The sequence below is a fragment of the Procambarus clarkii genome, chromosome 23 (genome assembly GCF_040958095.1).
Source record: "Procambarus clarkii isolate CNS0578487 chromosome 23, FALCON_Pclarkii_2.0, whole genome shotgun sequence".
In the NCBI taxonomy this organism is placed as follows: Eukaryota; Metazoa; Arthropoda; class Malacostraca; order Decapoda; family Cambaridae; genus Procambarus; species Procambarus clarkii.
The window spans coordinates 25261853-25277085 of record NC_091172.1 but is presented as its reverse complement, the minus strand read 5'-3'; the positions used below and the strand labels follow the sequence as shown (position 1 = coordinate 25277085).

The following is a 15233-nucleotide window of genomic DNA, read 5'->3' as shown; positions in this document are numbered from 1 at the left end:
GGCGTGGCCTGGTAGAGGGCGTGGCCTGGTACAGGGCGTGGCCTGGTAGAGGGCGTGGCCTGGTACAGGGCGTGGCCTGGTAGAGGGCGTGGCCTGGTACAGGGCGTGGCCTGGTACAGGGCGTGGCCTGGTAGAGGGCGTGGCCTGGTACAGGGCGTGGCCTGGTACAGGGCGTGGCGTCTCAGGCGGCCGAGTCTTTAGTGGATCATGTTAATCGGGCTCCAGTTCATAAGGACAATGGTACCCTTACAGAGGTTACTGAAACAACTCTTATGTCATTTATTCTTTATATATATTTAAAAGTCATATATATATATATATATATATATATATATATATATATATATATATATATATATATATATATATATATATATATATATATATATATGGTCTGTAATATAAATATTAGAGTATATATTTGTAAGGCCATAAAAAAACAAAAGTGTTCTTATGATCTCTGTTTATATCTTGATTTGTCATTATATTTATGTACAAAGTGGGAGAGACGGAGCTGCAGTGTTGCTTTAGGCAGGTGTTTTAAGGCAGGTGTTTTAAGGCAGGTGTTTTCAGTGATACGTAGAGAACAGCTCTAGGATTAATCAACTACCCACGTGTCCACTTGCGAAACCTGTCCATCTTTCGTCAATCACGGCAGCTGAGTTTGTGTTGTATTAAACAGTTTAAGAGATACCAAACTCTACGATGTTCTCTGTAACAATTATAACCTTGAACTGCGAGTTTCCAAACTCGTAAACTGTTTAATAAAAGATATAGAGGCTTCGTAAGTGTTTGATCAATCCTGGAGCAAAACCCTTTTAAAGATTGGACTTTGTGAAATAATAAATAGTTATTATCACAAGATTATCATCTCTTCTCCCTGGGTTGTGCTTGTGTATGGAGTTACCCAAGTGTAGTTGCAGGATGAGAGCACCGCTCGTGGTGTTCCGTGTATGTGTGTACCCTCGTCTAGTTATGCTTGCGGGGGTTGAGCTCTGGCTCTTTAATCCCGCCTCTCGACTGTCAATCAACTGGTGTACGGGTTGCTGAGCCTACTGGGCTCTATCATATCTACACTTGAAACTGTGTATGGAGTCAGCCTCCACCACATCACTGCCTAATGTATTCCATTTGTCAATTATTCTGACACTTAAAAAAATTCTTTATAATGTCTCTATGGCTCATTTGGGCACTGAATTTCCACCTGTGTCCCCTAGTGCGTGTGCTTCTTGTGTTAAATAGCCTGTCTTTACCTACCCCTATCAATTCCTTTGAGAATCTTGTATGTGGTGATCGTGTCCCCAGTAACTCCTATCTTCCAGCGACGTGAGGTTAAATTCCCGTAGTTTCTCCTCGTAATTCATACCCCTCAGTTCGGGTACTAGTCTGGTGGCAAACCATTGAACTTTTCCAGTTTAGTCTTATGCTTGACTAGATATGGACTCCATGCTGGAGCTGCATACTCCAGGATTGGTCTGACATATGTGGTAAATAACGTACTAAATGATTCCTTACACAAGTTTCTAAAGGCCGTTCTTATGTTAACCAACCTGGCATATGCCGCTGATGTTATCCTCTTGATATGGACTTCAGAAGACAGGTCTGGCGTGATATCAACCCCCAAGTCTTTCTCTCTGATTCTTGAAGAATTTCATCTCCCAAATGATACCTTGTATCTGGCCTCTTGCTCCCTACACCTATCTTCATTACATTTGGTTAGGTTAAACTCTAACAACCATTTGTTGAACCATTTCTTCAGTTTGTCCAGGTCTTCTTGAAGCTTCAAGCTGTCCTCCTGTGTCTTAATCCTTCTCATAATTTTGGCATTATTAGCAAACATTGAGAGGAATGAGTCTATACCCTCCGGGAGATCATTTACGTATATCAGAAACAGGATAGGACCGAGTACAGAGCCCTGTGGGACTCCACTGGTGAGTTCATGCCAGTCTGAGGTCTCACCCCTCACTGTAACTCTCTGCTTCAAATTGCTTAGGTACTCCCTTATCCACTAGAGCGCCCTACCAGTTACTCCTGCCTGTTTCTCCAGCTTATGCACCCGCCTCTTATGGGGTACTGTGTCCAAGGCTTTCCGACAGTCCAAGAGAGACAGAGAGAGAGAGTGTGTGTGTGTGTGTGTGTGTGTGTGTGTGTGTGTGTGTGTGTGTGTGTGTGTGTGTGTGTGTGTGTGTGTGTGTGTACTCACCTATTTGTGCTTGCAGGATCGAGCATTGACTCTTGGATCCCGCCTTTCCAGCTATCGGTTGTTTACAGCAATGACTCCTGTCCCATTTTCCTATCATACCTAATTTTAAAATTATGAATAGAGTTTGCTTCCACAACCTGTTCCCCAAGTGCATTCTATTTTTCCACTACTCTCACGCTAAAAAAAAACTTCCTAACATCTCTGTGACTCATCTGAGTTTTCAGTTTCCACCCATGTCCCCTCGTTCTATTATTATTACGTGTGAACATTTCATCTATTTCCACTTTGTCAATTCCCCTGAGTATTTTATATGTCCCTATCATATCTCCTCTCTCCCTTCTTTTCTCTAGTGTCGTAAGGTTCAGTTTCTTCAGACGTTCTTCATATCCCATGCCTCGTAACTCTGGAACAAGCCTCGTCGCAAACCTCTGAACCTTCTCCAGTTTCCTTATGTGTTTCTTTAGGTGGGGGCTCCATGATGGCACGACATACTCTAAGACTGGTCTCACGTAGTGTGTGTGTGTGTGTGTGTGTGTGTGTGTGTGTGTGTGTGTGTGTGTGTGTGTGTGTGTGTGTGTGTGTGTGTGTGTGTGTGTGTGTGTGTACTCACCTAATTGTGCTTGCGGGGGTTGAGCTTTGGCTCTTTGGTCCCGCCTCTCAACTGTCAATCAACAGGTGTACAGGTTCCTGAGCCTGCTGGGCTCTATCATATCTACATTTGAAAGTGTGTATGGAGTCAGCCTCCACCACATCACTTCCTAGTGCAATCCATTTATTAACTACTCTGACACTGAAAAAATTCTTTCTAACGTCTCTGTGGCTCGTCTGGATACTAAGTTTCCACCTGTGTCCCCTTGTTCGCGTCCCACCCGTGCTGAAAAGTTTGTCTTTGTCCACCCTGTGTGTGTGTGTGTGTGTGTGTGTGTGTGTGTGTGTGTGTGTGTGTGTGTGTGTGTGTGTGTGTGTGTGTGTGTGTGTATGTATATGTGTGTGTGTGTGTGTGTGTGTGTGTGTGTGTGTGTGTGTGTGTGTGTGTGTGTGTGTGTGTGTGTGTGTGTGTGTGTGCGTGCGCGCTCTAGCGAGCGTCTGGTCTACATTTATGTAAGCCTGCATATTTATATAGGCATACACACACACACCATAAAATCTCCCCTCGACAAAAATAGGTTTTTAACACATATATTAAACTGAAGACGTGTAGGCCTACTTATATATTATAGTACATGTTAGATGTAAACAGTCTCACATTTAGGCGCCGTGCCAGTCAGTCTTCAACCTTGACACTATTGAAGAAAAAAAAGAGTTCTCTTCGCTACATTTCTTTACAAACAAAAATAAAATTATTTAGAACTACTTATGATGATGTTGATTGGCTGATCTTAACAATTAACCTTAACTAATCTTTGTATTGTATGGTTCACCTTGGCATAGGGTTTGGTTCAACTGGCCTATGTAATCTTTGTGATAGTCATTGACATCTAATTGGTCCGTGCTCACTCAACCACCGAATCAGCCCATTACGTTCCAGCCTTTAGACACACAGCACCGCTCCTGTGCCAGGTAAGTCCACTACGGGCTCACCATTGCCCGTGCTACTTGCCCCGCTCCTGTGCCAGGTAAGCTACGGGCTCACCATAGCCCGTGCTACTTGGAACTTGTTCCGAGTAGCTGAATCTATAACAACAACAACAACAATCCAGCCTTCTTCCTAGCGTATGGCTCAAGATAATGATACGGTGATGGGACCCCCTGCACTGCATAGCACTATCACCGAGCACTCCTGGTCCTTGACGTGCCGCAGTGAAGCACCAGCTACACTACGTAGAAACATACACATATAGATATAAATTATCAACCGCACTACCGTGGATATAAACAGTTCATTCACCTGGGCACTAGGAGACTCGAACCACCGACTCCCCATATGAACGGGGGAACAAAACAGACACATTACATAACAACTCAGAAGATGGAGAAGCGACGACGTTTCGGTACGTCCCGGACCGAAACGCTTTATATCACACCGCTTTATAATGGTCCAGGACGGACCGAATCGTTAATATGTACATGTGTGTGTGTGTGTGTGTGTGTGTGTGTGTGTGTGTGTGTGTGTGTGTGTGTGTGTGTGTGTGTGTGTGTGTGTGTGTGTGTGTGTGTGTAAAGCAAACGGTGCAATGTCAGAATTTGAACACCATAAACCGGAAGGGAGCACCAGGAACCGAAGACACTGCTCCGGGAACCGTAAGGCTGTTGCACCAAGAACCGGAAGACAGCGCACCAAGAAACCCCCCGAGAAGGCAGTACACCAAGAAGCCCCCCGAGAAGGCGGCATATATCAGTGGTGGGCGTTGCTGGAGCAGTTGCCGAGGTCTGCCGGCTCGAGGGAGTAGACCGGGGCGTCCATATTGACACACATGAAGTTGTCGAAGCAGCTCATGACGGCCGAGTCCTCCACTACCCACATGATCTTGCAGTCGCAGACGATGTTGTTGCCTGTGAAGAGAGAGAGACACTGGCAGATGATGCTGAGATGTTGGCAGGAAGGAGGGAGAAGGAATGGGGGGGTAGAGGAGGGAGAAGGAATGAAAGAAAGGGAGAAAACATCATGGTAAAGCAAGCACAACTTGGGACAATGGGTTTACCTGAGCGAGTAGAGAGGTTTATGTAAACTAAGAGTTGGGGTACCAGATGAGGTTTCATATTGACCAGACCACACACTAGAAAATGAAGAGACGACGACCTTTCGGTCCGTCCTGGACCATTCTCAAGTCGATTGTGTTTCATAAATGGGGTTTCATAAATTCAGGTACAATCAGTCGAGTCTTGGGCTCTAAATCTTAATACGATTTGTTTTTTTGAACTGAATTCAATTAATTTGACATAATTTGAACTGAACAATGTTGTAAAGGTTGTATGTCTTCTTGAGTGATTGTGACTCTCGGCTATGACAGTGATAGTGACTCTCGGCTATGACAGTGATAGTGACTCTCGGCAATGACAGTGAAAGTGACACTCGGCTATGACACAGTGACAGCCAGCTTGTCTATGCCACCTTGGGCCGCCAGGTCAGGTATCCCACTACTCTCAAAAATGTGTTACAAAAATCGTCCACTTTCACGTGTTGTCAACAACGATCAAGATATATATTTTTTTTTGGGGGGGGGGGGTACCTTCACTAGAGGGAATGTATGTTGTTGTTGTTGTTGTGATGGCTAGAGTGTAGTACTAGTTATATAAATTGTAGCATCATTATTATTATTATTATTATTATTATTAATACCTACCTTCGAAGGTGAAGTAGACGAAGTAGAGGCTGTCCAAGATGATGGGGTGGAAGACCTTCTCAGAGATGGTGGTCAAGAGGTTGTACTGCAAGTTGATCTGCACGTTCCGTAGTCCGCGGAAGGCGTACTCGCTGCAACGCAATATTGCAAGCTTCGTTATTTAACCGTATGTGTGTGATGGTATCGTGTATGATGGTAACATGTGTGTGTGTGTGTGTGTGTGTGTGTTGGTACCATGTATGTGATGGTACCATACGTATGCTGGAAACAAGCACACCATCTGGTATGATCTGACCTATAGTACTGCAACAGGAGGCACCCCAGTACCTGCCTACTGTAATATAAAATCAGAGCCGGAAGCAGGTACGAGCTTCTAGCACACTCCCACTAAGGGGCACACGTGCCCCCTAACTCACACTAGGGGGCACGTGTGCTTCTCCTCTTGTAGCTTGTTGCTGGGTACTGAAGTCGAGCAAGTGCTGCAAGTACTGTTCATTATCTTTAGCAGTCGTCATCTCTACTGTTGTTGAAGAATACGAAGATGTTGAAGTGATCAGCATGTGTGACTGGCGGACCACTGAGAGCTGGTCACAATGTAGAACTAACGACAAATCCGAACAGGAAGCCAGCGGCTTCCTGTCCCCGCCGAGAACACTAGAGAGAAATAGTGGCCGTCAGGTAAAGTCATGTAAATTAGTTTTCTTAGACTCATTTGCATTTTCAGCTTCTATTTATGTCCTCTTGTCCTACTTTCTCGTTGCAGAGCCTCTGTAAGAAAGTGTATTGACTGACCTAATATGACTGAAAGTGTCATATTCTGAGAGATACTTAGAAAGAGTGTCACATTTACTAAGAGACCTTTAGAGAAAGTGAGAGTGGGAGCAGCTGACCTGATGTAGGAGATCTTGTTGTAGGAGAGGTCGATGATGAGGAAGTTGGTGAAAGGGATGTGATTGAAGAACCTGAAGCAATCATCGTCGATCCTTGTGAGGAGGTTCCTCTGAAGGTGCAGCTCCTCCAGCTTATTCAGCTCTGCAGAATAACCAAACATGACACTTGGCTTAGTATACCATAATAACGCTACGTTTTCTTTGACAAGAAATTTAACGCTAAAATCGCAGGCTTGTTTTATAAAGAAAATAAATGCTCGCTTCGTCACCAATACAAACTTTATCCACTGGCACACAGAATGAGAAAATGTATCTAAATGCATCTAAATTAATTGAATTCAAACATAAATCCATAACGTGGCAATAATGATAATTCATTTTGTCGCAGACAGGCAGCCTGCGCGCGCACTCGCGCACACACACACACACACACACACACACACACACACACACACACACACACACACGATTGAGAGGCGGGACCAAAGAGCCAATGTTCAAACCCCGTAAGCACAACTAGGTGAGAACACACACACGAACTCCGCCGGGTTCGATTCCCGGCGGTAACGGAAACAAATGGGCAGTTATTTTGATCCTGATGCACCTGTTCACCTAGCAGTAAATAGGTAACTGAGAGTATTGTGCAACCCCATACTCATCCTGTGAGCGGTAGTTTATTGTGCACCCCATACTCATCCTTTGAGCGGTAGTTTATTGTGCACCCCATACTCATCCTGTGAGCGGTAGTTTATTGTGCACCCTATACTCATCCTGTGAGCGGTAGTTTATTGTGCACCCCATACTCATCCTGTGAGCGGTAGTTTATTGTGCACCCCATACTCATCCTGTGAGCGGTAGTTTATTGTGCACCCCATACTCATCCTGTGAGCGGCAGTTATTGTGCACCCCATACTCATCCTGTGGGCGGTAGTTTATTGTGCACCCCATACTCATCCTGTGAGCGGCAGTTTATTGTGCACCCCATTCTCATCCTGTGAGCGGTAGTTAATTATTGTGCACCCCATACTCATCCTGACAGCGGTAGTACAAACAAAGGATTACAGAGGGCACTAAAGGTCTTTATTAGACCTCAACGGAGATTATTACGTTATATCCTTCACACGTTACAAGGATACTGTCAGCTAGTAACAGAGGTGAGAGAAGATACTTTAGTCGTGGAAAATGTCTATAAAGTATTCTGTAAGGTCAGTAGAACTTCCGGTTGCAATTCTTTTTACCATGTCATAGCTCAGACGATTAAGGCAGCGTCTGGGATCCTCTCAGACGTAGGTTCGAACCCTCGTCACGGCCCTTGTGGATTTGTTCATAAAGTATTCGAGCTGGTTGGTCAGTGAGTTGTTGTGGTGGCCTTAATAACCTTCCGTAGGTTATCAATTAAGTTATTAGGTTGCTCCCATCCCCCAGGTCAAACTACTGACCAATCCGACAACAAACTGACCATCTCCCGGGTACCTATTTACTGCTAGGTGAACAGGTGCATCAGAGTGAAAGAACCTACCCATTTTGTTTCCGCCTCCACCGGGGATTGAACCCGAAACCTCAGGACTACGAATCCGAAGCGCTGTCCACTCAGCTGTCAGGTCCCCTCCAACCTGAAACATGGTCGAAAAAAATATGCCTTACCTGCAAAGGCGTTCTTCCCAATGGTGTCTATAAGGTTACTGGAGAGGTCGAGGACCCGGAGGGAGGAGTAGTTGAAGGCGTTGGTGAAGACGATGGGGATGCGGTTCCTCTTGAGCACCAGCGTCGTCAACTTGGGCAGGTCGTCCACGCCCGACGTGACGTAGTAAGTGATCTGGTTGTTGTCTGTGGGAGACGTCTGTGTTAGTGAGGAGGTCTTGAGGGTGTGTAGTGAGGGCCTTGAGTGTGTTGTGAGGAGGGGCCCCAGAGTGTGTTGTGAGGGGCCCAGAGTGTATTACATGTGGTAAGAAAGGGTGTAGTGTGTGTTATGTATGCTAGTGAAGGGATGAGAATGTTCCCACACACAGAGATCACAATAACGTGATGCATCAAATGAACAAATCCACAAGGGCCGTGACGAGGATCCTCGTCACGGCCCTTGTGGATTTGTTCATGAGAATGTTATCTGTGCTAGTGTGTGTTATTGAGCTCCACAGTGTGTGCTATGAGTGCTAGTGCGGAAGGGGGGGGGCATATTGCCTTGTGTGTATTAATGAGGAGTCTCCCATGTGTCGTGTATTAATGAGGACCCAATAGTGTCATGTATTAATGAGAAGCCTATCGTGTTCAGTATTAAGGAAGAACCTATAGTTTTATATAGTAATGGGGAGCCTATTGTGTGTTGTATATTAATGAGGAGATTGCCATACACCAACATTCCTTGAAAGACATTGACAGACGTTGACAGAAATTAACCTTTATCGACAGATACTGATACACCATGATGTCTTACTGCCTCACTGATGTCTTACTGCCTCACAGATGTCTTACAGACGTGTGCAGACACTGTCAGATCTTGACAGAGCCTCAAAGATGTCTTGAAAAACGTTGAAAGACCATGACAGTCTCATTGATTTGTTACAGATCTTGACAGACACTTGACAGAGCCACACTGATGTCATGCAGACGTTGACAGACTCCTCCTCCTCCTCCTCCCCCGCCCCTCTGAAGACACTTACCAAGGTTGAGTAGAGTGAGTGTGTTGGCAGAGTTATTGAAGGCCTTGTTGTCGACTTGAGTGAACTTGTTGGAAGTGATGAGTACCTGAGTAAAGACTAGGTCGCCCCACAGGTCCTGACTCAGCACCCCAGTCACGTTCGATCCCTGAAGCGTGAATCTGGCCAGGTAGATACACAGCAATTTAATGAAGAACTCAAGGAAGGTGTTCTACAATGTACTGTAGGAATCTCAAGGAATCTCCAATAGAATTGTAAAAATCAGGAATCTCATTCAAAAGTGGCAGCCTACGAGAAAGCCTAAAGTTCCAGTGCTAGAATCATTAATTTCACCCTTTCTGTTATATTCAAAATATATATATACATATAATATATATTAACAAGTTCATATATATATAAACGAGCGGGTTGGGAGCCAGACTGACCTGAAGACTTTGTTTGTGAGGAAGTCAGTGTGAGTGAAGAGGTCATGAAGCTGCTCTGTAGTAGCGGTGGTGGCGGGGCACGTGATGCTGATCTCTCCCGCCAGACTCCCGGAGTTACCCACACACTGTAACACACACACACACACACACACACACACACACACACACACACACACACACACACACACACACACACACACACACACACACACACACACACACACACACACACACGCAACACACGCAACACACACGTGCGGGCGAGCATGCAGAGCGGGAGAGAAAACATTAAAAGGTGTTAAATATGTATAATGGTGCAACATATTTTCTACTCAGTTACAATCATTCATTATCATGCACAAAATAAGCAAGCCATTGTCTTTATTTATTTATATTTGTCATTTGTTTAGAAGGACGTACCTGAGTGTAAGCAGGTTTGTTTGTAATTACATGAGTGTTTATTGTGTAGTGCTTCGACAATGATCAACAACCAGCTTACACATAAGTGCATCCTACTAACTACAAAAAAGTGCCAGTTTGTGCCACACACATACCGTCCCCAGCCGACTAATGAGAATGCAGAACAAGAGTACCTAGTCAAGGGAACTGACTATTCTTACCAAATATCACAGTACTGTTACACAAGAATTTGTATTTAACGGTGCGTTTAGGGCTATGGATTGGCTGGGCAGCCACGTGATCACAGCCCTGTTCTTACAGTGGGGGGGAGCCACAGCAAGGCATACCAATGATAGTTTCAAGGTAGGCTTTGAATACAAAATCGTAAACCTTGCAACAAAAGGAAGTGTGTTTTTTTTACCCAGCTATGTAGGCTACTAGGCTACGTCAGTGAGCCACAGGTATTTCCTTTGATTTTAATTGCTAGTCTGTGTGATGTTGATCGAGGTGATAAAGTATTATCTCAGGATGTGTTTTGTATATTATATTATATATATGTATATATATATATATATATATATATATATATATATATATATATATATATATATATATATATATATATATATATATATATATATATATATACACACTGTGAGAATGGACCAGAATCGACTTGAGAATGATCCAGGACGGACCAAAACGTCGTCCCTTCACTTTCTAGTGTGTGGTTCAGTCAATATATTTCAGCCACGTTATTGTGACTCCTCGTCTGCATATATACATATATATTACCTGTCTGTTCCTGAAAATATTAATTCTTGCAAATTTTGAAATTCATTTGAGAATTATACATTTTTGATCCACCTGTCTTTTTAATTTGGTGATCCTTAACCATATATTTTTCATCGTGTAGAAATAGGGTAGACAACATCATAAATATTCTCAATTAAAAAGGGCATCCTGGTATATACTAGTCCTTAAAGGTAGGTATATACGGCCCCTGTGCAGAAATTGTGTACAATTCCCGCAGTATTATATATCTTACTGAAAGACGGGACGGAATTTGCGTAATTTATTAAATATTTATATATATATTTGGTCGTAAATTGGATTACGTTCGGCGTTCCGTCAACACCGTCCAAATCTTCAACTGCCTTGTTGACGCTGTTCTCACTCGCCGTTTTCTTCGATTTGTTTACATGTGAGCGGCGCGGGGCGTGGGCGGGGTCAGTGTGGGTGCCGGTGTCTCCTGGTCAACACAGAGACCAGCATGGGTGTCTGTCGTCATGCCATGTTACCGGCGATACAAGACGCCAGCCAGTAACCATAACCATCCAGGTGGACACCAAGACACACGCCAGCCAGTAACCATCCATGGTGAACACTAAGACGCACCTTTTACCCACATTGTCATATCATTCTTCAACCTGTGAGGTTACATTTTGGACCGTGACGGAGTCCTGGTTGCTCAAAAGGATTTGGCTCCACCTGGCAGAAGTAACAAGTCTTGATAAACCTTTATGGAGAGGTAGGAGCCGAGTGTATATATATTAGACCATTTGCACTGTAGAGCTAACCCTGAACCATGGGGCAGGTGTCATTGGATCTTAAAAGTCCTTACTTTCTAATCTCGTGTAATCTTGTTAATTTGCTAAATGTTATTTGAGACAATATTAGATTTAACGCCTGTTGCGTCTTGCGTCCCTCTTCTTTGACAGCCGTTGTGGGTTACTTGATTGGCGAGGATTGTAACTGGTTAGTATAAGAACTGATATTGTTCTGATATGAAATAGATCAGTTTATCTCCTCTCAATAAAATGTTTTATTATCCAATCTGGCAACACTAAATAAAAAGGTAAGATTAGCAAGAGACACGAGATTCGAATCCTCGTCACGGCCCTTGTGGATTTGTTCATTTGTTCAGATTAGCAAGAGATCACGTACATTCTCCAGGATTAGGCTAGCAAAGCTACTGCCAGTAGTATACTGAACCCGGCGCTTTTGTATAGCAGTATTGCCTTTATTTTTGCGCGCACAATGTTTAGGTTAATTCGCAATGTTATTATGTATAACAATTGCACAGCGCCCCTTTGGTATGTTCATATATTTATAGCAATACATCATGAGTCTGCACTGCATATTTTTGTATAAAGAATTTATTGAGATCTTTTTCGTTCTGATAATTAGACTTTTATCTTAGGAGTATCATAAATGTGTTTACTTTAAGCTCTGTTGTTAGTTATTATCAGACTTTCTTGTTGGTTATGGAAGTCTTATTCACATTAGAAGCTCTACGAGTTCATCATACTGTTAGTGGTGATTGAACAGCTCAAAATATAATACTCGGTATTTTCAGGCATAACACCTGTTGATGGATGGGACCATTAAGGACGTGGCCTACTTAGTTACTAACATTCATGTACACTTTAAACTCGGCGTATAGAGTAGTAGGCATCCATCAGTTTCGAGAGTATATACCATAACAAATACACCTCTTGGAGCATATACTAATGAGGTTTGTCAGTATTAGTAAACAACGCTGGCATGGACGCTCATCCAGGTGGGAAATAAATTACCCGTCTATACACAGACTACACCTACACCTAGAACTATTCTAAAAGGACCTACACCACACTCTGTACGCGGGGCCTCCTTCTCCTGCTGGGAATACGCTTCTAGATGGCCATAGTGGCTTGCCGTTCTTCATTGATGATTACTTAACATTCTCCTGGTATGGGGCAAGTTAGTCAAGTGGCCAGTAAGTCAGTCACGTTTGGCAAAGTTGCTTCTTGGCGAGTCCGTGTCTGCCACTGACTTAGTGTAATGGAATTTTTGTTTATCATTATTGTGAGTCGTTCTGGGGCGAGGTTATGGGCTGGCTTGTTGCTTCACCTCAAACTATGTATATATATTTTGGATAAGTTTCAGTTCCGGAAAGACCTGGGTATATATTTGTTTGGAAACAGGGTTGTTAAATTACACTGTAAACAAAAAATGGGTTGTTCCTGTGTAGTGTTATTACCTGAATGCTTATGTCTAAAAAGTATAGAAAATGGCTATTATTCCCCACGAAATTTGCTTTTGTGACCATGTTATAAAATTGTTTCAATACACTGTATTGAAAGCCTTTGCATAAATATATTAATTTACATTAATCTTGAAGTAGGATTAAATATGCTAGTTTTTATCTTGAATATATGTTAGGGAGTAATTCCTTATGCATAGGTAGATGTACGCAAATTGTCCAGTAGGTGATCATTTTGTGAATTAAACAAAAATGTGACGGTTTAGGTAACTCGAGTTGTTTTGCATGTTGATATTTTATTAATTTAATTAAGTTATGTAAATGAGATTATAGGCATATGTTCTGATATATTAAGAAGAAGGCTATTATTTAATTTACATGTCCTGTTTTGAAGGTCCATTTTTTTTAATTTGGATTCTGATTATATGAGTATTATGTATCCCGTATACTCAATTAACATGTCTTAAGGTATAGTAGTTTATGGGGTATATTCTGGAATGGTAAATTTAATGGTTGGACCAACTCGTCTAGACAACAGCTGATTCAATGCTGCCAAGATTTTACCTGTAACTGTAATGTATGTATGGTAGCCAGATATCATATTGCTGAGTATATGTAATGTTTTACAAGAGTAAGAGTAGAAGTAATACTTGTAAGCTGTTAAATGATTAATCAACAATTACTATTGATAAGTTTTATATATGATAGTTGAAATTGAAATAAGTTTATTGAGGTAAAATACACACAAAGGGATGAGGCAGCTCAAGCTATTCTCACCCCGTTTATATGATAGTTCGCATACCTTAGTTCATTAAAAGCAGAAGTGGCAGAAGGCGAGAGCCGGAGGATAACGATCCACCAGGAATGTTAAAAGCCAGTTGGTATGGTGGATTCTTGGCATTTCAAGGTGCTAGGGTTTCGTTGGCTGATGTTTATTGGCTAAGTAGTGCTTATTTTTAGTAGCGGTTAGAGTGTCAGGTTTATACTGAGAGTATTTATGCAAATATCTCTTGTTTTTCTTGTAATTTAAGTATTGTAATTAATAAGGAATAATGTTTTTTGAAAGGTATTGGTTGCTCAGGTGATAAATTCTGTTACTGTCTCGTGGGAAAGATAGCACTCATTTAAAGTTCTTATGGAGCTATTGAGCTTGTCATCCCTGTAGACTGGAACCATTCTTAAGGCGGCATCTAGATATGATTATGTTTTCCCTCACTGTATTTCTACACCTGTTCCCAGATTGAATGTCTGCTATTTTACATTTAGTGCTTTTACTAACTCCTGAAACCCTTGTAAATGCAGGTCATATATAAATTTTACAGTATCTCTTAAGTGAGGAACGGGGGTGTGGGTACAGGCCAAGTGGGATGGCTAAGATAACTGGCGAACAACAGGCAAAATCATAACAGACCAGGATAGAGATAATTTAAAATTTATAAATTTTCCAGAAAATTCCAGGTAAATTTAATGTCTGTAACCTGAACGAGTTTAGTAGGTGTAAGGTGTTTAAGCTGGTGCCTCTTAACATCACATCAAGGAGCCTCAAATCCGTGCTGCTTTGTAATGGGAACAAGTACCATTTTCTTCCCCTGGCTCACTTGGTGCACCTCAAAGATTACTACAGCATAAAGACCTTGCTGGAAGCCTTGAAGTATGATGAGTATAGCTGAATCATCAGAGACTTCAAAATGGTGACATTCCTGATGGGTCTCCAAGACGATTTTATCTATTTCCCCTGTTATCTTTGCATTGGGGACAGCAGGGACACTAAAACACAATACCAAAGGCAGGACTGGCCGCAGTAAACAGAGTTCTCTGTGGGGTAGAACAATGTCAAGCTGGAGCCACTGGTGGACCCACAGAAAGTACTGATGTCACCACTTCATATCAAATTGGGGCTCATGTAACATTATGTCCCAGCTTTAGGTACGGAGTCGGCAGCCTTCAAGTACCTTCAAGACTTCTTTCTTAAGCTGTCTGAGACAAAGATCAAACCCGGTGTCTTCGGTGGACCACAGATTAAGAAAATCTTGGAGTTCAAGGAATTCCCCCAAGAAGTTCTCTAGAAACGAAAAAACGAATTAGAACATTTTTGTCGCAGTAGTTCCAAAGTCCCGAAATTTCAAAACAGAAAGCTATGTGGAACTGGTTTAGTCTTTGGTGAAGAACTAAGGCACAGTGGACCGCAGGATGTCCCTCAAAATTCATATTCTTGATGGTCATCTTTATAAATTAAAGGAGAACATAAGAGCGTACGCGGAAGAGCAAGGCGAGTGCTTCCACCAGGATATAAAGAATAACACTGAACACCGATATCAAGGACGGTATAAAGAGAACGTGAACTGAT

At 42.6% G+C, this 15233-nt stretch overlaps 1 protein-coding gene across 1 annotated transcript in view; it reads right to left on the bottom strand.

Moving 5' to 3' along the window:
- Positions 1-446: 446 nt before the first annotated feature.
- The window catches only part of LOC123763932 (uncharacterized), a 44768-nt gene continuing 29981 nt past the window's right edge, over positions 447-15233 (bottom strand). The window contains exons 9-14 of the mRNA XM_069329748.1: positions 9460-9584; positions 9038-9195; positions 8022-8204; positions 6378-6519; positions 5488-5618; positions 447-4696 (exon numbers count right to left, since the gene is read on the bottom strand). Coding sequence (XP_069185849.1) covers positions 4539-4696; positions 5488-5618; positions 6378-6519; positions 8022-8204; positions 9038-9195; positions 9460-9584 — 897 coding nt within the window. The 3' untranslated portion in view covers positions 447-4538. The remainder of the gene's footprint in view (positions 4697-5487; positions 5619-6377; positions 6520-8021; positions 8205-9037; positions 9196-9459; positions 9585-15233) is intronic.